The sequence below is a fragment of the Ammodytes marinus genome (assembly GCF_949987685.1).
Source record: "Ammodytes marinus genome assembly, chromosome: 6".
Classification (NCBI taxonomy): domain Eukaryota; kingdom Metazoa; phylum Chordata; class Actinopteri; order Uranoscopiformes; family Ammodytidae; genus Ammodytes; species Ammodytes marinus.
In genome coordinates this window covers 33,683,299-33,706,784 of record NC_137235.1, presented here as the reverse complement: position 1 = coordinate 33,706,784, position 23,486 = coordinate 33,683,299, and the positions used below count along the sequence as shown (strand labels likewise).

General features: G+C 43.4%; 1 protein-coding gene across 1 annotated transcript in view; it reads left to right on the top strand.

The window, feature by feature from the left end:
- The first annotated feature begins 2,591 nt into the window (after positions 1-2,591).
- Positions 2,592-23,486, top strand: part of LOC307252159 (adenylate cyclase 9) — a 69,958-nt gene continuing 49,063 nt past the window's right edge. Inside the window, exon 1 of the mRNA XM_080029749.1 lies at positions 2,592-6,483. Coding sequence (XP_079885875.1) covers positions 4,584-6,483 — 1,900 coding nt within the window. The 5' untranslated portion in view covers positions 2,592-4,583. The remainder of the gene's footprint in view (positions 6,484-23,486) is intronic.

Here is a 23,486-nt window from a genome sequence, read left to right as displayed (position 1 = left end):
CTGATGACCATTATTCATCTGAAATAGTAATTATTTACAACAACATAAACACATTACCTCATCGTGATCCATATTAACTGCCGTCTCTCGTTCATTCGCTTTCTGTGAGGACACGTACTCTTTCAGCTCCGTGAGAGGTGACACTGCATCAACTCATTGCAATCAGGAGTGTGTAGAACTGACTGGCATTAGTTGATGCTGTGTCACTAACCACTCTCACGGAGCCGAAAAGAGTCCGGTGCCCTCACACTTTCAACACACGGACATGCACTATATTGCTTCCTGATCTCGCACGCCCGGCACGAGCTAGAAAACAGCTTCACGACAGCTGGCGTCGTAAAAATACTACCGCTTTTGTCCAAAGAGGACGCCAACGTGCCATGTTACTCGTAGTGGCTTTAAAGCTCACATATTATGCACTTTGCTGTCAATTTATATGGTCTAAGTAGTCCCTAATACTTCTTTTTTTCGATTTTTGCTGAAAAACCCGTTCAGATCATTTATTGTAGCAAGCCTCTATACCCTGATTGTCCTCTGGTCTCAGGATGACCTATATTTGTGCGATCTGGCTGGCCCCTCCCACCTCTCTGCCGGGCTTTCTTTATATGTCCATGGGGCTCTCCCACCGTCTCTGCCGTGCTCTCGCGATACTAGAGAGACACTGCGAACACAGTGTTTACCCGGAGCTAAGCCATACTTTGAACAATTTGACATGACCTGACATGATTAAAACCAGTGAAAACAGTAGCTTCAAAGTTTGATTTCTACATGAATATCTTCCCATCCTTTGTCATGTTAAAAACGAGTCATTATTAGACTACAAGGGGAAAGCTAAGTTAGTGTATTAGGAGCAAAACTTGGTGCTACAACCGAAGCTACATGGGCGCTAACGCTAAAAATAAGTCAGGCAAAACTACCAATAAAAACTATTATTTTAGTTTCACCGTTTAAAAAAAAGCACAGGTAGCTTCCTATCCGTTGTGTTATTAAAAACGAGGCATTATTAGACTGCAAGGGGAAAGCTAAGTTAGTGTATTAGGAGCAAAACTTGGTGCTACAGCCGAAGCTACATGGGCGCTAACGCTAAAAATAAGACTCAGACGATTTAAACCAGTGAAAACAGTAGCTTCAAAGTGTGATTTATACAGGAATATCTTCCCATCCTTTGTCATGTTAAAAACGAGTCATTTTCAGACTGCTGTGGGGAATATAAACAGCGTGTTATGAGCAAAAGCTGGTTGCTTGTCCCAAAGCTAATAGCTATACACCAGTCAGGCAAAACTACCAATAAAAACTATTATTTTAGTTTCACCGTTTAAAAAAAAGCTAAATAGATAAATTAGTGGAGTATGAGCAAAAGCATTCTGTGTTGGTGTATGTAACATTCAGGCTGTACTATGGGCATCTTGTCGCTTAGCGGGGAAAGCAACATGGCTGTCGCTCGGAAAGTTTTCCAGAGGATCTCGGGGCCGTGGACCAATAAGAAATGGGGGGGTGGGGTTATCATAGACTACTGCTAATGTGGGGGGGAAGCATGGACATATAAAGAAAATATGGGGATGTGGCTGTGCAGTTTAGGACATCATAAACCGCGAGAATTCTGAACGGAGTATATTGGGGGGAGGGGTGGGGGTTTCAGAACGGGGGAGAGTGAGAAAAGGAGAGATTGTTATTTTTTTTATATTTTGGCAGTCTCTAGGCACACCGTGGACCCATGGATATGTTGGAACACATTTAAAAAGTGCATTTAGCATAATATGTGACCTTTAAATTGTACAACAAACAAAGGGAGGCGCCACTTAGTGGCGCTACATTTTATAAAACTGACTGTTACACTAGCTAAATTGTCATTGGCTAATTACCCTGCCAAGACTTTCCGAATCACTTAAAAAATTGTAAATTAAACTAAACGGTCAAATGCATACGATGTTAATTAGCCGTCTTGGCTCAATTAACCTTGATTATATTCTGCTGATAAATTTACATTGTGTCCGTGAAATGAATAGGCTAATTTAATTATACAGCAACCATGGCTGTCTCATGTCTCCACCTTTATTATAGCCTACTATCTATGGTCTCCACGCTGTTAAGCAAGACAGTTAACATGAAGTAACTGCCCAGTTCTATTAATGCAGGCCTATGTATTTATTTGTTTGACAGTGTTTTGCCTGAATTTGGCTTTTACAAAAGTTTTTAAATGACTCCTATAAACTCGTGCTTTCCCCGAATTGTGCTTTAGTTAATCCCTTTGAAAGACCACCGTCTCGCAGAATCCAATGTGAGCAGAATAAACGGGTGAAAATATTGAACTAGGTTTTTGGCTTTCTTGTAAGGCAAGACCGGAAACGTTTTTTTTTATTTTAAACTGTGGTTTGCTTGTCAGGCTGGTCCGGTCCCACCAACCCGCATCGCCACAACAGCTGGGGGAGGATTTCCGACCCAGTCACAGCGAATATGGTGGCAGCTACGAGAGTGGAGATATTACGCTCGCCCGGATAAGACGCCAAAGTCCCGCTGTAGGTCTGTTTTTAACTATAGCCCCCAACTCCAGCAGAGAGCTACGCTGTATCGGGGGAAAAGGGAGGCAACCAGCGGCGGACGGAAGAAGACGCACCACAGCCAGAGCGCACAGTGTTGTGTTTGTTGGACACATGCATGCCAGCGAAAAATAGTGCTATCGAGACCTAAGGATTGTGGCTGATATAAGGAGATAACGCTGTTTTCGGGTCGTGTTTTGTTGTTGTTGATAATCCAACCGAAGAGATATCCGAGCGGTTTCCTCTATTGCTCTGGGGATATTCTACTTTTTTTGCTCCGGGGAGAATGCGAAGGGAGGAAATCCAGCCTCAGCTCCATATAACTAGATTCTCTTAACTGGGTCTCCTTCAAACGCAGGAAATACGGCCTGGGAAAAAAAGTTTGGGAGCTTTTTGGAAGCGAGAGGGGGCCTATCGCTGACGTTTTGCACGCGTTTTACGACATGACTTTTAATTAGGCCTACTACGTATTTTTTTCTTGCATATGAAGCGCTCCTGTTTTTCCACAGAACAAGTTAAAGAAGAAGTGTTGAAATGTAACACACCGTTGGTGTTGTTATTGCAAGAGTTTTGATCATCACTATTTATAGACCAGGCTGTTCCAACCGATGCTGTTCCTCATAGTTGTATATTTTGCCAACTGCGCGCAACAAGTTGCAGACACTCCCAGCAGAGGCAAACACTAATTCGGGCCATCGTATGGTATTATCTGCGCTTCTCTTTTCGGATTACGCGTCTTTAAATAGCGCATACCCCCTTCCGAGCCCCGCTTTGGCAGGCAGAGGGGGAATAAACGGTCGAGATCCGGAGAGGGAGTTCAGGAAAGGACGGGGCTGGATCCGTGGGAATAGGCCTGCCTGTCAGGCCTCTTGTGATCTGGATCTTGGACTCCACACAGGGCTCCAAAATAACTCTGGAATATTTTCAAGGGCCTGCTGGAATCAAGATGGAAAGAGAATGTATAATGTGGATAAGAAATGCAAATCCTTAGCACACTGAGCCATGAATGAGAAGACACGTAGAGGAAGGTAAAGCCGCATTAACTACATCAGACACTTTTTGTTTGGTTTTAATGAACCGAATACACAGTTTGTCCACATTTTAGGAAGTCATTTATTCTTATATAAAGTTTAAGTGAAGACTGGTAAATTAGTTTTTATAATGTATTATGACGGGATCTATATTGGCCATACATTTTCATGTTGGCACTTCTAGCTGCTCATAACGGCAATATGTTTGGACTGTTTTAGAGAAGGGGGAGGAAGTGTAAATGGGCCATTTGTCTCGCATGCTGAGGAGATAAGAGGGACAGTGTAACTTTTGCAGCCACTTGCTGTGCACAACGCCAACTGTTGACAGTCTATCTGTATCTTCTCGCACAAATGAAGCCCTGAACCTGAACGCAGTTTTCCCATGCAAACAAGATAAAGAAAAACCTGGGCATTCCCCCCCTTCCCGGTCTAACTTTGTAATGCCAGCAGTATCAAAATATTGCGCACATCCAAAAGGAGGCAATTTCCAGTCATGTAACGTCAGGACTGACTTGATGAAAGCGAATAAAAATCCGTTGCATCACTAACCAGTCCTTTCCGAGAAGGATGTTCAATTCAGGAGGCAGAAAGAGTGATGACAGTGTTTTTACCGCAGCTGGAGAGAAAGCTGGGCTCAAACCCAGAGCCTCTTTGAAAAAGGATTCATGTGATGTGAGTACTGACGCAAACCCGGGGTCGGATAATGAACTACTCAAGAAACTGGAACGGTGCGTTTTGTGTGAGTGAGTGTGCAGTAGGCTGCTGTGTGCGTAGCAAGGACGTCTGTTCGGTGCTCACCCTTCATTCCGTGTGATTATTCCAACAAACACTTTTGCTCTCTATATCTCTCTCTCTGTCTGACTGTCTGTCGTTCTCTCAACCCCCCACCCTCTTCCCCTCCGTGTCACACGGCGCCCACGCACCGTGTCTAATTGCCTAAGCGCCATCAGAAGATATTATTAATATTTAACACCTCTCCCCCGCATCCCCTCTTTTCCTCGCCCCACAAGTCAATATGGCCACTCTGCAGCATCACCGGCAGCTTCTCATGCATGGCACGGAAGTGAGCTGCGACTCCAGCGGGGATGGCGCCATGACCGTGCGGATTAGCAACAGCGCGCCACACGTGCATCCACACGAGCCACTGAGGGCTGCCAACAGTGGAGCAGGGGGAGCTGCTGGGGGTTACCAGGCAGCTGTGAGTAAAATGAACCCCAACCTCCACAAATACAGTATCTCCTCCAGCTGCAGCTCAGCAGACTCCAGACCGGTGGTGACCACAACCCCCAGGGTGCGTAGGAACATGCCACCACTGTTCGAACGCTCTGCTCTCCAGTGCTGGGACCCTAAGTTCGACTCTTCCATCCTGGAAGACGCTTGCCAAGATAGGTGTTTTCCTCAGACACAGAGGCGCTTCCGTTATGTTCTGTTCTACCTTGCAGTGGCAGCCGTACTCTGGGGGGTGTACTTTGGGGTCAACAGTGACCGCTGCAATCCTGTGACCTTTCTAGCTCCCACAGTCTCCTTTTTACTAATCCTAGTGCTCCTCTTTTTGTTCACCTTCACTCAGCCCTACACATGGCTGTACAACCAAACCACCTTGCTCCTGATCGCGGTCACCTTTGCCATCACCTTAGCTCCACAGGTGCAGACCGCTGGCTACACTGAGCTGGAGTGGGCCGGCGGTGGGAATTCCTCGTATCTCTCCCACGAGGAAGCAGCACAGCGTTTATACCCTTGCATCTCCCCAGTGGGCACGTTTTCTCTATGCATGGAGGTCCTGTTGTTGTTATACAGCGTCCTCCACGTTCGTCTGTATGCCTCTGTGATGCTGGGGCTCCTTTATTCTATATTTTTTGAGGCTTTAGAATTGCTACCGCTGCTTCAAACGAGTCATGACACTACTAAGTGGAGGACGGGGTCAGTGGGTTCACGTTCCGATTGGGAAGGAGACACCCTCCGCTGGCTGGTCCCGGCCAAAGCTCTGCTCCACTTGTGTGCTCACGTCATCGGCATCCACCTGTTCATCATGTCGGAGGTGCGATCGCGCAGCACCTTCCTCAAAGTGGGCCAGGCCATCATGCACGGGAAAGACTTGGAGGTGGAAAAAGCCTTGAAGGAGCGTATGATCCACTCGGTCATGCCACAGCGAGTCGCAGACGAACTGATGAAGCAAGGTGATGACGAGGGTGGCGGGGAGAACTCGGGAAAGCGTTATTCCTCTGGCGCCTGCTCCGCCTCCGCTGTCTCAGTGGGAGCTGGAGGAGGTGCTGGAGCTTCACTGGCCCAAGGCGCCACCAACCCCAACAACCACCGCTACAGCCACCACAAACGCAAGAAGACCTCCATCCCACGTGGACAGATCATCTTCCGGCCCTTCAATATGAAACGTATGGAGCCCGTCAGCATTCTTTTTGCTGACATCGTGGGTTTCACCAGAATGTCTGCCAATAAGTCGGCCCCAGCCTTAGTGGGCCTTCTCAATGATCTGTTTGGTCGTTTCGACCGGCTGTGTGAGCTAACCGGTTGTGAGAAGATCAGCACTCTGGGAGATTGTTACTACTGTGTCGCGGGCTGCCCCGAGCCCAGACCGGACCATGCCTACTGCTGCGTAGAGATGGGCCTGGGCATGATCCAGGCCATCGAGCAGTTCTGCCAGGAGACGTGTGAGACCGTGAACATGCGTGTTGGTGTCCACACAGGGACTGTCCTGTGCGGGATCCTAGGAATGAAGCGCTTCAAGTTTGATGTATGGTCGAATGATGTCAACCTGGCCAACTTGATGGAGCAGCTGGGTGTGGCGGGCAAGGTCCACCTGTCCGAAGCCACGGCCCGATTCCTGGACGAGCATTACCAGAGGGAGGATGGGCAGGTGGCGGAGAGAGCCGGGCAGACTGTGGTGGAGAAACTGAAGGGTAAGTGGCTGCTTCTCACTGACTGAGTTCTCTACATAACCTGAAAGACAATGTGCTGGAATAACATATTTAGTTACATAAATTCAAGGCAGTCACAAAGAGTGTAGAACACAGTTTATACTGAATGTAATTACTCTGAAAGACTCATTTGAACTAACAAACAAAAAGCTTTAAATGTATCTTAAAAGTTCACTGAACTCGTGATTGAAAGACAGAAATATGAAACTAAAAATAACTAAAATATGTTATCTGACCAGTTAGTCAAGTTATTATGGTCCACAAGCAGAAACAGGAGATCAGGCTACATGATAAAAAGACTAAAACACCAGGAAGAGAGACCGGTTTTGATTTATAGAAATGACATTGCACTTAACATTAAGTAGCAGTTATTTTATACCAAATGTCCCTTTTCAATGGCATATTGTATTTAGAAAATCACTAAAACTTCAAGTATTTTAAAATCTGTTCAACATAGCGCATGTCCAACACATGTAATGCACACATTTTTGTTCTCTAGGTCATATATCACCATCTCTATAATGATCTAAATGCTATCAGTCTGTTTGTAGGAATTTTCATATATAATACATTTGTTCTGTTGGAGCTCCATATTTTGTGGTGTTGAAAAATATAACCTTTAATCTCCCAATACAACACATGGATTTGAAATCCTTGCTACAGACAAACGTTAACACCTTGTGCACAGGTTTTACAGGATAACTTTCTTCGGTGTACTGCAGATATATAGCTGAGAACCTTATGACTCACACATAACCGCTCTATATTGTTTCATTGAGCGGAACTCAAACAAAGGTCAGTTTGCTATAGATCATTACGCCAACTCTTGGCTTGAATACAGTTTTGAACTAAACAGAAATCTCTTTAAAGTCCTACTTTACTGGTGGGAATATGAAGGTGTATTGAACTCTGAGATCCTATGTAGTATAAATGTGCAAACATTTTTATAATGGTTTCATCCTAGCCTGAGAAAATGCAGAAAGAGTTTTTTATGGTCTCACTGTCTTACCCTACATTTTACAAGTATGACATCACACTACTTAACATGTAGGGTTATTATTAACAGGATAGCTGGGCTAAGGGAAGACTGAGGGAAGAAAAACCTCATTCATTATATTATAATAGCGAGTTTATAATGATAGATCAGCATTCCTTTAAGTTTAAAGTGTCAAACCTCCCTGGGCTGTTCTACCTCTCATTAGAGCAATGTTTGTTCAAATTGGGGCGACTGTGGCTCAGGTGGTTAAGCGGGTTGGCCAATGATCCAAGGGTTGGCGGTTTGATCCCCGCCTGGCCACCTGTGTCATGGTTGTTGTGTCCTTGGGCAAGACACTTCACCCACCTTTGAGTGCCTTGAAAAGCGCTATATAAATCCAATCCATTATTATTATTATTATTATTATTATTATTATTATTATTATTATTATTATTATTATTATTATTATATCTCTGACCACGTTAATACTAATAGTTTGTTGTGTGAGAACGTTGCATTTGAGATTACAAGTTCATAAGAGGAGGGCTGACCGGCTTTACTGTTTTGAGTCAGTATTGTACTGGGTTTAATAGGATTACACAGGTGTTCACTGTACTGTTTCCCAGCACTTGTATTATGGGAATAGTGGTGGCAGGGTGCAGATACCTGACACACATCACTCAAGGGTCAAAGATGTATAAAGAAATTTGACTTTGCTGTGTGCAACTTGTACCAACATCCACTGCTAATTTTGAGTCCAAATATATCAAGTGAATCTTTCTCAATACGCTGTGGAAAGCAGCATCAATGGAACCAATTTCACCTGCAGGGAATTCCTCTGGGGCCGTCTAATCTTAGGTCTCTTGCAAACAGAGAGACTGTCTGTTCTATTGTCAGTGCATTCACACTCGGCTCTAAATGGTGCCCATCACACTCTGTTTCTAGAAACAAACAGTGATTGAGTGAGATATTGACATGAAGTGCATCTTAAGTGCTGAAACATATAGTCCCACAGTTTCCAGCTCAGAGAAAGAGATGGCCTTACTTCCTAAGCAGGGAGAAAAAGTTCCTTTTTTTTAGAAGAGAAATTAACATAGTTTAATTTTGAGAGAAATCAAATGACTGCTTTTTCTTGAGAGACATTGTCAGCATCACATACTGAGTGATGTTTACTACTGAGAGAGAGAGATACTAAAGGAACGTGTCCAATTGAGGTTTTCAGACTTGGTTACAGTCTGACTGCTTCAATATCTTTCTAAAGTTTTTCATTCTTTACAACATCTTTTATTCTTAAAGACCTTCTTAACCGGTGGAAATATGAAGGTGTATTGAACTCTGAGATCCTATGTAGTATAAATGTGCAAACATGTTAGAAATCGGTTCATCCTAGCCTGAGAAAAGGCAGAAAGAGTGTTTTATGGTCTCACTGTCTAACCCTAACCCTACATTTTACCATGCGTGACATCACACGTGGCCGGTTCCGTATGGGTGAAGTATTCCTTTAAGCATTAGAGATATTTAGCTGAGCATTCTGTGTGTTAGCTCTTCTGTCTTTCTGTACTCATGTTTCCCCCACAGTCTCTGGCTTCTTTCCTTCCACGTTCCACATCTCTCCCTCTCTGCTTTTCCTCATCCTGGTTGTGTTATCCCATTCATTGCCTCAGTCCCTCACCTGTCACCCAGGCCTGATGTGGTCTGTTCTGTTGTGTAACATTGCTTTAATGCTGCTGTTTGTCTGTCTGTCTTATCTGTAGTCAAGGGCTTTGCTATGGATCATCACCCAGCAGGCCCAGTGATAGCGTGCTTTTAACTGTTCACTTTCTGTTAGCTCTTTAAATGCCCATCACCACGCTCTTGTCGTTTAATCGCAAACAACTTAATAACCAAGCTTAATTTGACCACGAATGAAGCCAGTTTGTAATTTACTGTATTATGTCAGTAAGTAATAGTATCAGAAATGCATTGTGGTTAAAGCAGCTACGAGTAACATTTAAATATCTTTTAAACAGCCTCATGTTTCCTCTCATAATCATAAATTACCTTCAACAGCAAACAAGACCATCAGTGCAAATAAAGACGTTTTTATAGAGTTTTTATTACTGCTTTTGGTCTGGTCGCACACCAAGTCCGATTTTCGGTTCGCTCGTGCAGGCTCTTTGGTCACATATCCGTATTGGTCGCAGATTTCAGTGTGGCGCAGCAACGCGATTTGAGAAGCCTATCCCTCCAGTAGGCCTTTCACACCAAAAAGAACCATGAGTCAGTTCCGGGCTGGTGCTGGGGCGAGTTCAAAACTGGTTACAGCCTTATCCCAGTTATGAACCGGTTGGTTTCACACCGACCAGAGACAGCCATGGAGCCGGCAAGAGAGCAACATCATGACGTCACTGTAAACGTGTGTGTACGTCGCCCGACGCCGCTGCTCTTGTGGCTAACGCTAAAGCTACCCCTAGCTTTAAGCACAACAACAGCGGCGAATACGTCTTATTTTTACACGTTTAGGCTCTCACTTTGTGTGTGTGTGTGTCTCCGTTTGTCGCGCTGCTCGGCTCAGTGGGCTTTGTGTTTATATGTCCATGATGTGAAGGTGCTGCATGCTTCTGCGTTTACTTTCATGTTACTTCAAAATAAAAGCCAACTCACGTTTGTCCAGTGAAATGCTAATGTGAAGCCAGTGAAATGCTTTTAATGTGAAGCCGCAGCCTTAATGCTCTATTTGTAACTTAACTGCTGCGCGCTGATCTAAAGATAGTGTTTTTCAATATAGAAAGCCGTGTCTCTGGCATTACCGGTGGTGACACAAGTTTATTTTGCTAAAAAAAACGGCACATTGTCCCGCACAAACGTAGTCTTTGTCCCACATCTGGTGAATTGGGATCTGGTCACCCTACTTTGCAAACAGGACCCATACAGCGTATTTTCGCCGGTCAATTTGATCGCTACGTTCGGTAATTATGTTATGTTTACGTCTCGTAGTAGCGGTGTTTTTAAATATGGCGGCATGAGGTTTGAGTTGGTCTGGTTGGTCAGGATAATCCCTCCCCCAGCCGCTGGCGCAAGCAGTTCTTATCTCAAACCCTGCTCAATCCTGGGGTTTGAGATGAACCGGTTTTTACAGCCCGGAGCCTGCTCTCTGGCGGTGTGAAACCAAAACACTGGTTCTAGCTCCGAACTAGCCCGGAACTAGCTCCGATTTTGCGGCGGTGTGAAAGGCCTACAGGTGAGGGAAGGGGAGCGGGAGCCTTGTTTGAGACAGTTATTTGTCGTCATAATGACTGATAATGGGGCTGAACCATCAAAGAAAAAAAAGAAAATGCATTGAAGAAAAGCTAAAAGGGAGAGTGATATAGGCTACGGGCGGGACGAGGGCGTTGCCAAGCAACGTGTATACAATTTCACAGGAGAACTAGACTGCAGTGTTTTACTCCTAAATGAATGAGCGGTTGGTACTAACACAAAGTTTGTTTTGCTCAACAACATAAACACATTACCTCATTGTGATCCATACTAACTGCCATCTCTCGTTCATTCGCTTTCTGTGAGGACACGTAATCTTTCAGCTCCGTGAGAGAGAGTAGTTAGGTGACACTGCTGCATCAACTCATTGCAATCAGGTGTGTGTAGCACTGACTGGCATTAGTTGATGCAGTGTCACTAACCACTCTCACAGAGCCGAAAAGAGTCCGTGCCCTCACACTTTCAACACACGGATATGCACTATATTACGCCCTTCTCAGTTGACACTCGCACACCTGGCACGAGCTAGAAAACAGCTTTGCAACAGCGGGCGTCGTAAAAATACTAACGCTTTGTCCAAAGGGGCCGCCAACGGACCATGTTACTCGTAGTGGCTTTAAATCATCTATTTAATGGGTTATGATTGATTGAAGCAGCGGCAAATACTCATGGCCATCACAGTGTAGAACATGGAACGTAGGCGTAAAGACTACATTACATGCCAATTCTCACATGTCTGTATTTAATCAAATATGCAGGGATGAATCATGCTACTGTGGATAAATGCATTAACTATGCAGACAGTAGGGCTGCTCGATTATGGCAAAAATGATAATCACGATTATTTTGATTGATATTGTAATTACGGTTATTAAAGACGATTATTTATTGTAGGGATGCACCAAAATGAAAATTCAGCCAATTCTTTCAACATTACATAAACAAAACTCCCAATTGTGCTCCTCAAACATAGCCTACAACTAAAAGCCACACAAAATAAATAATCAGTAAAACCTTCGAATCTAAGAGTAAAATTAATATTTTACTAGGGATGTGATTGTGAACCATTCATTGATTTGTACTTCGACTTATAAGAGGAGGTAGGCTATGAATCTACGTAATGTTCAGACTTTAGAATTTGCATCAGAACGCTGATCATAAAAATTAGACGCTTTATTTAAACGAAGTCCATGCTTAGGTTGTAACTTTTTGTCTGTAGACTGAAACTAACTGAGGGGGTGCGTCTCACTGTATATTTGCTCTTGTCGCGCAGATAGTTTGTCGACATGGCACAATATATTCAGGCTCGAGAAATGCAATCAGAAAGCGGAAGCCTTTCCCCTCAACAACGTTAACGTGCAGGAATCCCCGACTATCTTTTTACCAGTAAAGCCACAGAGCTTTTCTGCGCGGCGGCTCACACCAGCAAGTTCTCACAGTGAATGACACCGTTACCCACCGCCATCACAGTGTCTCACTCACACCATGTTTCACCGAGTGAAACGCTGCCTCAAACGCGCAATGCTTTTGTGTTTCGGTGTAACATCCTGGACGAGCGTTTTAACTTTATGCTGAATAAACAATTGCACTGGAATCGCTGAAAGCGACAGTGTTCGGGCGGGGGCGGAGCGCAGGTGGAGACAGAAGGGTGCGCTGCATTTACTACACATGACCCGGCTTGCCGCACAATAACAGTTTTATTACGATTATCTTGTTTTCATGACCGAGGGAAGCCAAAATTGGAACCGAAATCGAAATTCAATTAATCGCCCAGCCCTAGCAGACAGTGGGGAATTTCAATACCAAGCGAAGAAAGATTTGAAGTTCAGGCAGCAGTAGTACAGTCTAGTTTGTTAAAATCGCTTCAATGGATAATGTTCAATGTTCCATCAAACTTAAAGATTCCGACTAAAACTACTTCTTCAATATGAATGGGTGAGATTAAAATGAAAAATTACTGTTGGATACTTGAAGGAAAAATCAAACTGAACTTAGGCTATATTCCTGCTTTAACCCATTGATGACTATGGCAATCTAGGATGCATGTCCTTAATGCCTGAGGGTTTTCTGAAAAAATAGTACGAATTGTCAAGTCTACCAAAACCTTAATATCTAAGCCTGTGTAGCACATAGAAACATGAAATAAAATACATTTAAAAGTTAAGGTTCACAGGTTTTATTTAAACATGCTCCCTTAGCACTTACAGACCAACAAATATTTCAAAAAATCGTCAAAATTAGATGAATTAGAAAATTATTAAATATTGTTAATAAATAGATGCAATGTGTTGTGTGATTTTCGTCAGTAGTCTATAGTAGACCTTGATTCTGCGCACCAAACGCCACTAACTGTTCTGTCGCCGACACTGCCGGCGTATTTTTTTTATTATTTTGTTTTATTTTTTAATTTTAAATTTTTTTGATTGACATGATTTTCGGCAAACCACACAACTTTTGGGTGGTCACGTGGTCTTAAAAAAATCAACAAAACCCACCTTATGTGTATTTGAACCAATGACAGTGCATTCTATGCTGGGAATGCCATGAAAATTAGATAAAGTAATAATGCTGCGCGACGCAGCATCAGGCAGGAGAGCCAATGTGGCATCGCGCAGCAGCCGTCATCAATGGGTTAAAGACAAGCATTGTCACCGCAGGTGGTAAACCGGGAATGTTGCTACATTTTGAGGCTTTAAAAACTAGTGAAGTCAACTCATCCCTTTTGCCCCCGGCTCCTCCTCCTTGTGTCATATGGTGGCGACCAAGCGAGGACTGCAGTGTCTTGCCCTGGGTTCTTTATGTTTAGCTGGTCGTTACATCCTGCCTGTCTCAGCTGCATTAATGCCTTGTTAGTCCTCCCCTGTGGAGTGTTATCATTTGGCCGTGAAGGTTTTGTGGGTGTTTTGCATTAGACGGTCTAGATATTTAGATTTCAGTGCAGTATAGTGACATTTGGTGAAGCTTCTTTTTGACTCAAGGTTTGGACCTTGAACTGTTCCAGTGGTATCATAGGCTGGCACTGGCACCTTGTCAGTTCTATGCGTGATATGTGTGTGTTTGCATGTGCAAATATGTGCTTGCATACATGTCTTTCTTTCTTTTTTTGGGTGTCTTGTGTCGTTATACAGCCATGTGTACAAAGCAACCTATCCTTCCAGTGCAATGTGTTGCAGTGCTAAGTCTATGCCCTAAGGCTGGTTAGTCTGTGTTAAATCAAACGTGTCACCTAAGTATGCACTAGCGGCAAATGGCAGATCCTTAACCATAACCAGGCCAGCCCCAGTGGGTCATGGGCTTTGCACTCGACATGGCTTTACCACTGTCTAGTGGTAAAGGTATCATTATATAATATATAGGGAGGTATATCACCTCCATCTCCAGCCACATTTATGTCACTCTTTAGCTAGTTCAATAATTTTTGTTGAGAAATCTTTTTTTGCTTCTTCGCAGACTTGTCAATAGTTTCACATTGATCGGCAACTTTGGTGAAAAAACACTCTCCTCGATCTTGGTTTCCCCTGTGGAGTCATGGAATCTCCACATTTAGACGACCATAATACACTGTCAGTAGTTCATTGGCTCAAGGCTCAGTTATTCACTTGATCCAAGTGTTAAACTTATTGGAAATGCAGTCATGAGTTTGAAGTATGTTTGACATTTTTCTGCCTCATTGATGTCATGTAATGTTTTACAAGATACATTCACAGTCATGTTTATCCAGGCTGTCTTTACTGCACCAAAAGGCAAGACAAATTTATTTGTATAGCACCGTTCAACAACAAGGCATAAGCAGGGCTGCCTTTACCTGCCACTAGGCCCTGGGGCTGAGAGGTCTCATAGGCCCCCCCCCGGGCTGTGGTCTTAGGGCGCACTCGCACTAGTGCCGTTTGCCTGTTCCGTGCTCAGCACGATTCAGCACGATTCCCCCCCCTCCCCCCGCAGGCCCGTGCTCACACTGCTCGTGGCCTGGGCACACTTGCACCTTGCCTACGTCACCGTGCGCGTTTAGGATTTGGAGCTTAGTCTACTTGTAGGCTATACGACTGTTTGTGAATATTTTCATCCGGCCAAATTTGCATCATATATTCCACTTCCACATTAGAGCAACGAGAATCCTTAAGCTATTGTTTTTTTTTAAATGTAGCCTTGACGTAATAGGTCGCTGTGGACAGTCTCATATTTGTGCAGCACGCTGTTTATTATTAATATAACGGCCCGTCATCAGACCATATGTATCCGGATGGTTTTGTACACATCGATCGCTCCATCAAATCCAAGTCAGAACTTTTTGTATGGGCAGAGATCGTTTTTTTAAGTGTCTTTATAAAGTTTCTTGTTAAACCTTAGTGTAGGCTATACTGTTTCCTTATCACCGGGCCGCGGTGTGTTGTTTTGGGTTCGTCTCCACCGCCATGCGTAAATGCAGTTATGACAGCTGACGGGAGGAAAAAGAAAAAAAATCATCTGACGAACGTGAGTAAACACGAAAACCTTTTTGCTGTGCTTTCTGAGCCGACCTAATTAGCTCTCTCCCTCTTTTATTAGCCCACACCTAGGCTTACACACACGTTAATTCTCACACATTATAGCTACAAGTCCAAGTGTTGGGCAATTCTGGTGCCGACTAGTAAGGCAGCGGACGTTAACGGACAATGCATCCTTAATAAATTCACGTCAGGAACGCCGCCTGTGCGCTTGCTTGTGCGCGTGTCATCTCATTAGCATCTGTACTTTGGCCACGGCACACCTCTCCCAGGTGGCCGTGGCCAAGGGGCTGTTCCGTGCTGGAGTACGGTTGGCGTGGTCACACTAGGCCAAACGTTCTAGACTTTAGTATGCTAATAAGCTTTGGCACGGGGCCGCGGCCCTAGTGTGAGTGGCCCCTCACAATACAGATGCGTTAAAGCCATGTTTGTTGTCTACACCACAATATCTCTATTGATGAAATACAAAATCACTTAAGGTAACATGTACTTAAACCCCTTCCTGATCTAATGACTTTTAATAACCAAACACACATGGTTGGTTACAGTGTTTTGAAAAATTTGAACCTTTTAAAGTAAAATGCATCAATCTGGTAGCCTGGCATTCCCAGACCTGCCACTAGGCGCTGGCAAATTAAATTTGCTGCGCGTGTTGGTCTGGACACGCTCCGTTGAAGCTTATCAAGAAAACCAGAAATCTGGCGGGCGCGCCAGAGCCCCTTATATGGTACTCTGGGGAGGACGTAACCGGATGACGACAGTGACGTGCATGCGACGTCGAAGCCGTGATAGTAAACATCAGAGATGGCTGCGGATATGTTGTGTGAGTTTGAGACTGCTTTGGCCTCGACCCTTAACGATTTAGAAGACGGCACTCAAATCTTTCAAGTAAGTGGAATGTTCTATTTTGCCGACCGACAACGGCAAACGTTTAATTTAACAGTTTAACAGCTGTTCGCTAAACGAAAGGGGCTTACGTCGCCTTGTGCACCGCTCTGATTGGTTGTAGTGCTATCCAACTGCGTGCAGTGGCATTTGAAATGCACGAGTAGGAGCCGCCCCTTGAGTTGGAAATTACTATTGATCGTCGCCAGACCCTCTATCGTTCAAGATATCAGGGTCTGGATTTCCAGGCTATCAATCTGGTGCACTTTGAGAAAAACTAAGGCTAAATCAATTGTGTCCTATGTGAGCTATTTTCTGGAATAATTTGGAGACACAGAAATACCAAAAAGCAGAAACAAAAATATACGAAAATCCAGTCAGTCAGCATTACATTTTTTTTAAATAATCCCTTATCCCAAAACTAATTCTCTCTTTGAATTCTTCGTTTTGTTTTTAATGGCTCAACTCAATATAGGCCCTTGATCTGCGTTGCCCTGAACAATGTTATTTAAACAAAAATAACAACATTACTGGTGAACGATAGGCCCCTTGATCTTCATAGGCCAAAAATAATGTGATTTTTTTTTTTTTCCTTTTTCTTTACTGGTGGGTCCCTGATCTCCGTACGCCCCCCCCCCCCCACCCTCCTAAGAAGATTAGGGGCCTATCATGAGCCAGTCAATAATGTATTGTTTTAAATTACAATGTTCGGGGCCTTCTTAGATCAGGGGCCTATATTGACAGTAAAAAAAAAATCTTCACAGGCCCTGGGGCTTCAGCCCAAGTAAGCCCGTGCATAAAGGCGGCCCTGGGCATAAGTATTTAACATCAGACATAAAAGCATCAATACAAGATAGATATACAGTATACTGAATATATATTTTAAAAAGCATGAGACAAAAATGAAAGAAGACTGTTTGAAATGTTACAGTAGGGAAAGCATGATTGTAAATAAAAGCAATGAAGGCTAAATTTACTTTATAGCCGGTTTTGTTGTGCATGCTGCTGGTATATTTGAACACTCCCTGCGTTCTGAATCGCATACTTTCTACTATTTAGTATTGTAGAATAAAGATTTAGGATGTCCCGATTCTTGTGGCCAGATTTTAGAAGTACCTGGATGTCTACTGATGACATCTACTGATGATTTTTAGTGTTGAAAACAGCATCCTATTTGGGCAATTCTGACCCATAATCCTGTGCACACGTGAAGTGACGTCACAGCGACGGAGCCTCCATATGAAAACAAACGGGGATGTGACGGATATAAAAGCAAGAGGCAAGATCAAGGCGCAATGTTATGATGAAATAAATAAGTAAATGTATGTCCCAATTGTAGCATACTGCATCCTAACTAGATTATTTTTATCGCCAGAAGTAGTATGTAGAATAGAAAAAAGAAAGTATGCGATTCGGAACGCAGGGCGACTGTCTTGACTTACTGGGATACTTGTATGGATCAGAGCCATTGATAATGTTATAAGTTAACACTACTTTTACTGGTCAAAAATATTAGCATATTTAGCACTGAATAGTTGATGATGACGTGAGGAGAGGAAGAAGAGGTTGATCTGTTAAGAATTACAGCAGTGAGTTTGCTCCTGCTGCTGCTTTATATTTCTCATCTCCTCAGATTTTCACCTTTCGTTGAGAGAGCCACAGTGGTACATCGGCCAATCAAACAAAGTGCATGTGTTGGTGTGCAACTCTGTGTTATATATGTGTTTGTACAAGAGCAATGCTCAGTATAAAGTTAGGGGCACTTTACACGACAACACGAAACGGTGCAAACGCGGAAAAATTCCCGCGGTTGCACTATATCATTTACAGGAAAACAGCAAACGCAGGCATGAAACCGCAGGTTTTTGAGATCACCTCCCAGAGAGGATTTTTTGGAAAACTTAACGGTTTTGGTTTCCTGTAAACACCGAAACCATTTCCCCTGATAACGCTGACGTCACGGCTCCACCCTCACACATGCGTAGTCTATAACATTTGCTGTCAAAATACCCACAAGCGAGTTATAAAGTTAGAAGACAACATGAACGGTGTCTCCACAGCACCATCACTGTGATCAGCGGAGAGTGTAAAATATAGGCTAACACTCGCCAATTTAGTCCAAGCGATTACCGCAGTAAGTTATTGAGACCACCCGCCACTTTGGCTGGGGAAAGATTTGTGCTCTGCCTGTTTTTCTAGCTAAATAAACGTGTGTCACTTCTATATGCCAGGGACACGGCTCTCTCTACATTAAAAAACACTATCAGCGTGCAGCGGTTAAGCTAGCGGCTACTGTTCAACAAACGGAGCATTAAGGCTACGGCTTCAAAGTAAAAGCATTTCACTGGCTAAACATTAATAGCATTTCACTGGACACACGTGAGTTGACTTTTATTTTGAAGTACGCCTAACAGGAAGGTATCCTGTTAGGCTCACGAAGCCCCTTCACTATCAGCAAGTCTTCTGTTTTTACGAGTTCAATGCGGTGAAATAAGAGAACAGAAAGCTTGTCTTTTACAATATTTGTAACCCCAAGCTTACACCAACCCCTTTATGAACGTTAGTGGCATTAATTTTCGGTTACAGTAAGGTTTTATGCATCAAATTGTACCGGAAGAGCTATCTACTAGGCTGTGTCACCGCTGACTATTGGCTTGGCACTGCTGCTACAGCGATTTCGGCCCGTTTCCTCTGAAAACTTGTGTACGGGTGAAGATGTCAGATAAATTGTGTCTGAACGGGGTTTTTTTTTAAACCAAAAACTGGAAAACTGTCACGTTTTCACAGTGTAAAGTGCCCCTTAAAGAGGAGACAGTTTGCACCTGAGGCCTGTAACCCAACATGGTATTGCTTTGCCCTTAGCGACTCTTTTCCCTCATTGGTTTTCAGAAACGCTGTCACTACAAGGTTCAAAGTTTGACTGTAATCGCTTGACTGGGTGGTCCTGCAAGTGTGTCTGTCTGCGTGTCTCTGTCGCTGTGTGTCATAACAGAATGAAAAGAAAAATGTGAAAGGAGAGCAACGACTTGAGACCAGGCAGGAATGTACTGGTGAAGGAGATAGAGAAGGAGTGTGATTTGTTGTGTTAATCAGCTTCATTGTTGTTTCTCTTGTTCCTGCAGCATGTTAGCGAGAACTTATGTTCTTACCCTAGACGTGACAATCACCCCTTGTGCCAGGCACAAGGGGTGATTGATTAGTGACTTATAACACTCATGTGTTATAAGTCACTAATCCTAGTCCAAACTGGGTTTACATATACCAGTAAAAAGCAGTTTTTATATTGGTCTAGAATTTAAAATTCCTCTTCACTAATATCCAATACAGCAGCAGTGTTTAGCTCTTCGTAATGATGTTACGGCTGAGATCAAACTGCAGCAGTTCAACACATAAGGACATGGAAAGGGAAAACATTGCAGTCAGCAGGGTTTGTGTTTTTTGTACGTTGAGCTCTCTTCTTTGTCTGTTCACCCATAGACATAATAAAGGATAGACGCCGCGTTGAGCGCGAGAAATGCGGGCGCCATCTTGGACCGGTCAAAACTGATGAAAACAAATGTCCCCACTCGGTGATAGTAAACAAGATGCCTCCCTGTAGCTTTTGAAAATAATTGCTTTGTAGCTTTTTTAAAACTGGATCATGTTTGGACATTGCTTTAGCTAGGTGCTCATACCACTCCACAGTTTCACACCACCAATTGAAATGCATTGACTTTTTGAAGTCGAGCAAACAGCTGGTGTCTTAAAATGTAACTTTTCCCTCAAATTATATTCCCCCTCTCTGTCAAAAAACAGTTTTTGAATAGGCCTATTAGCTGGTAGCAGTTTGTTTCTTGCTTTAAACATGATTTGTGCCACTTGATAGTCAACCAGGTCATCAAACCTTATGATAGGCCTACATAAATGTAAAAACAGGAGGTTGTGTCATCATAATATCCTGCTTTATTGATTGTTCTTAAGGCTCGTTTTTGAAGTGTGACTAGTGGTAGCGAGGCAAGGCAAGTTTATTTATATAGCACAATTCAGATACATTCAAAGTGCTTTACAGGGGCAAGATTAAAATACACAATACACATTAGAAAAGCGAATTAATAGAAATAAAACCTTTAAATAAAATTACAGGTCAAAATTTAAACAGAAAAGTCTTCAGACTTGATTTAAAAGCGCTGAGAGTTGCAGCAGACCAAGTTTTCTAGCAGTGAGCTTTTGTAAGTTAAATAAATAGATAATGTGTCTGTACTTGTTTTACAATTATTTCACATTGTCCTTGTGTGTGTGTTTCAGTGCCCGTTTGTGTTCAGTGCAGTGATGGCTTGTGGAAAGAAGCTGTTTCTAAGTCTTCTACCATAGGCCTAAAACAACTGTCATGTATCTAATGTATTCTATTATTGTTTATAGGCTATGTATATTTATATATCCTTAATCATATATTTTTTATTCAACTTATTAAAATAGCTGACGTTAATGCTCCTATCTGTGTCTGCTTCTCTATCATATTTATAGTGTGTGATTTGCAAAATACCGATCATAGCCTAGGCTACATCATCACATAGGCTATCATAAAGGTGACCAGACGTCCCCATTGTTGGTTGCCTGTCCATGGCTTAACAGAAAAAACTACATGTTCCCGTTTTGTTTTTGAAGACACAACATTAGGTTTTTCAGTATGATTGCTAGTCAAAATGGAAATGTCTCCGTTTTCCCCCTTTTCGGGGATTATGTTCCTCGTTTTGATCTCGGACGTCTGGTTACTTTAGGCTATATCATATCAGAATCTTCTATGACTGTTAAGCCCACTTTGCAGCAAAGAAAACCGCGTGAAAATCAGTTCGGTATTTAATGAGATATGATTAATTACATGCGCTGACAGTTCATTGCACCTGTCAAACAGACTACACTGATTGGAACGTTTGACCGGTTCAAGATGGCGGCCCCACGGCTCGTCAGAGCCAATAGGCAGTAGCGGCCAACGCGGCGTCTATCCTTTATTATGTCTGTGTTCACCCACAGAAGCTGTTGCTGCTTGTGTTAACTACAAAGGTGTTGGCTTTATTGAAAACAAGTGTAAAACTCATCCCTTGTTGTTAAAGAATTACCAGACTGTATGAAACGGCAAACGGACAATGAACATTTATTAACATCACTCTAAATGAAAAAATTATGGACTGGATACAGATCAAACCTATTTTTTTACTATGCCATTGGTGTGTGTGTGTGTGTTGGTAAATGGGTGAGTGTGGCAAAACAATGTAAATATATGTACCATTTATTCGGAACAATAATTTTATGTTACAGCATTGATTTATAAAGTCTCCTACAAACTGGTAAGCTAGTGTTTATTGCTGTAAAAAGACCACACACATGTTTTTTGCGTACTCTCTACATTCATCGCAACCATTTAACAATAAATAACATATGCATTTGGTACCTGGAAAGATTGTTTTCTAATCCGTCTTATCTATAATTTTTGCTTGGTCAAACCAGCCGCTCCTAAATTTAAAATGCTCCCTTACTGCGAGGGGATTCAGCCTACAGTAAATGCAGAGATGGTTCGGGGAGAGCCAACAGGCACACTGAGGAAACAGCGCTGGCCTTGGCAGCTACGTAACTATCGCCTCGTTTCCACCGAGTAGAGCGGGTCGGGTTGAAGCGGCTCAGAGCGGGACATCTCGCTTTTAAGAATCTCTGTGTTGTTTCCACCGCCGACCCTACCCTTACTGGTAGGGCGGGGTTTAGGCTGTAATGCAATAGCCGTCGCCAGCATATGGGTCAAACTATCGGGCTGTGGAACAACTGTGGTCAAGCCAGCGGTCTGTCGTTTTTGCTTGGTCAAACCAGCCGCTTCTTTATTTATTCGGCCCGTGTTGTGAGCGTATTACGCCGGTAAATGCACAGAGACGGCTCGGTGCAAGCCGACAGAGACTGTGAGCGAACAGCACTGGTTGCGGCAGCTACATGACATCGTAGCAGTGGGACACAGTGTAGCCAACTGATTTAATTTAATGACGAGGAAAAGCACCATACACAAACAGTGCTGCGCTCACGTTTTTCGCCAAAACACAAAACTCTCTTCACTCTTGCCGAGGTGACTACACACGGCGGAAATTATTCTTTCGAACCAATCAACGGACGCAGTGTATAGCTCCACCTTTTCGGCACCCTTTCAGGCGGCTGGTACCACAACGGAGGAGTACCGAAAATAGAAGCGGCTTAGAGCGGTTAGGCTCGCTTATATCCGCACCCTACCCAACTTTTGGCAAATGGAAAGCCAAAATTACCGGACCACTCCGACCCGACCCGCTCTACTGTGGCTCAGTTGGTAGAGCGGGTCGGCTGATGATCAAAGGGTTGGAGGTTCGATCTCCGCCCTGCCACCTGTGTCATGGTTGTTGTGTCCTTGGGCAAGACACTTCACCCACCTTGCCTCGTGTGAATGTCGATAGTTAGCCTGCTATCGGTGTATGAATGTGTGTGTGAATGGTAACGTGGGAAAAGGAAAACAGGTCTCCCTTGTAAAAGAGTCTTCTGTCTCAATGGGATTTACCTGTATAAATAAAGGTTAAAAAAAAAAAAAAAAAAAAAAAAACTTGTGGAAACGATGGTATGGTGCCATCGTAGCAGCGGAACACAGTGTAGCCCGCTGAAGAATTCAATCAAGAGGAAAAACGCAACACAATAAACAGAGCTGCGCGCCGTAATTTTTTTGCTAAACACTACACTCTTCACTCTTGCTGAGGTGACACACACGGAGGTTTAACACGGAAATTGTTTTAGACCAATCGACGGACTGCACGGTGTATCTCCGGCCGTTTGGCACCCTTTCGGGCCGCTTTCAGTACCCAAACGGAAGGGTGCTGAAAATAGAGTGGCTCAGCTCGCTTATTTTGGAACACACCCACACTTTTGACCATGGAAACGCAAATAAAAGCGGGCTGAGCCGAACCAAGCCCCACTGCTCGGTGGAAACGAGGCTTTACGCACCAGGCAGGGTTTTTCTCAGTCAAAATGTTTTTAAATTAATTTATCTTCAGTTGAAACCAATTCAAAAATTATAAAGCATCAGTGTTTTTTTTCCACACACACACTGTACTTACATGATGCTCTTTTGCAATATTATATCAGGTAGGCTACATCTTTTTTCCATTACCATTAATGCAGTGTGTGCTTCAGAAAGAGAGGACAGTGTAGACCCTATATCATAATTTAACAGTGACAGCCAGTGCTAAGGATCTATCAGAGTATAATGGGGAAGCTAGAATAACTGATGGCAGGAGTTTTCTACAAATAGTCTTCCTTCTCCCTCCTTGCTCTTTATCGCACACTCTGTCCTAATAGACCAATAATAACACTTTCTTTCATCCTCTGCACCTATTTAACTGAATCTGTACTTTCACACATTCTCT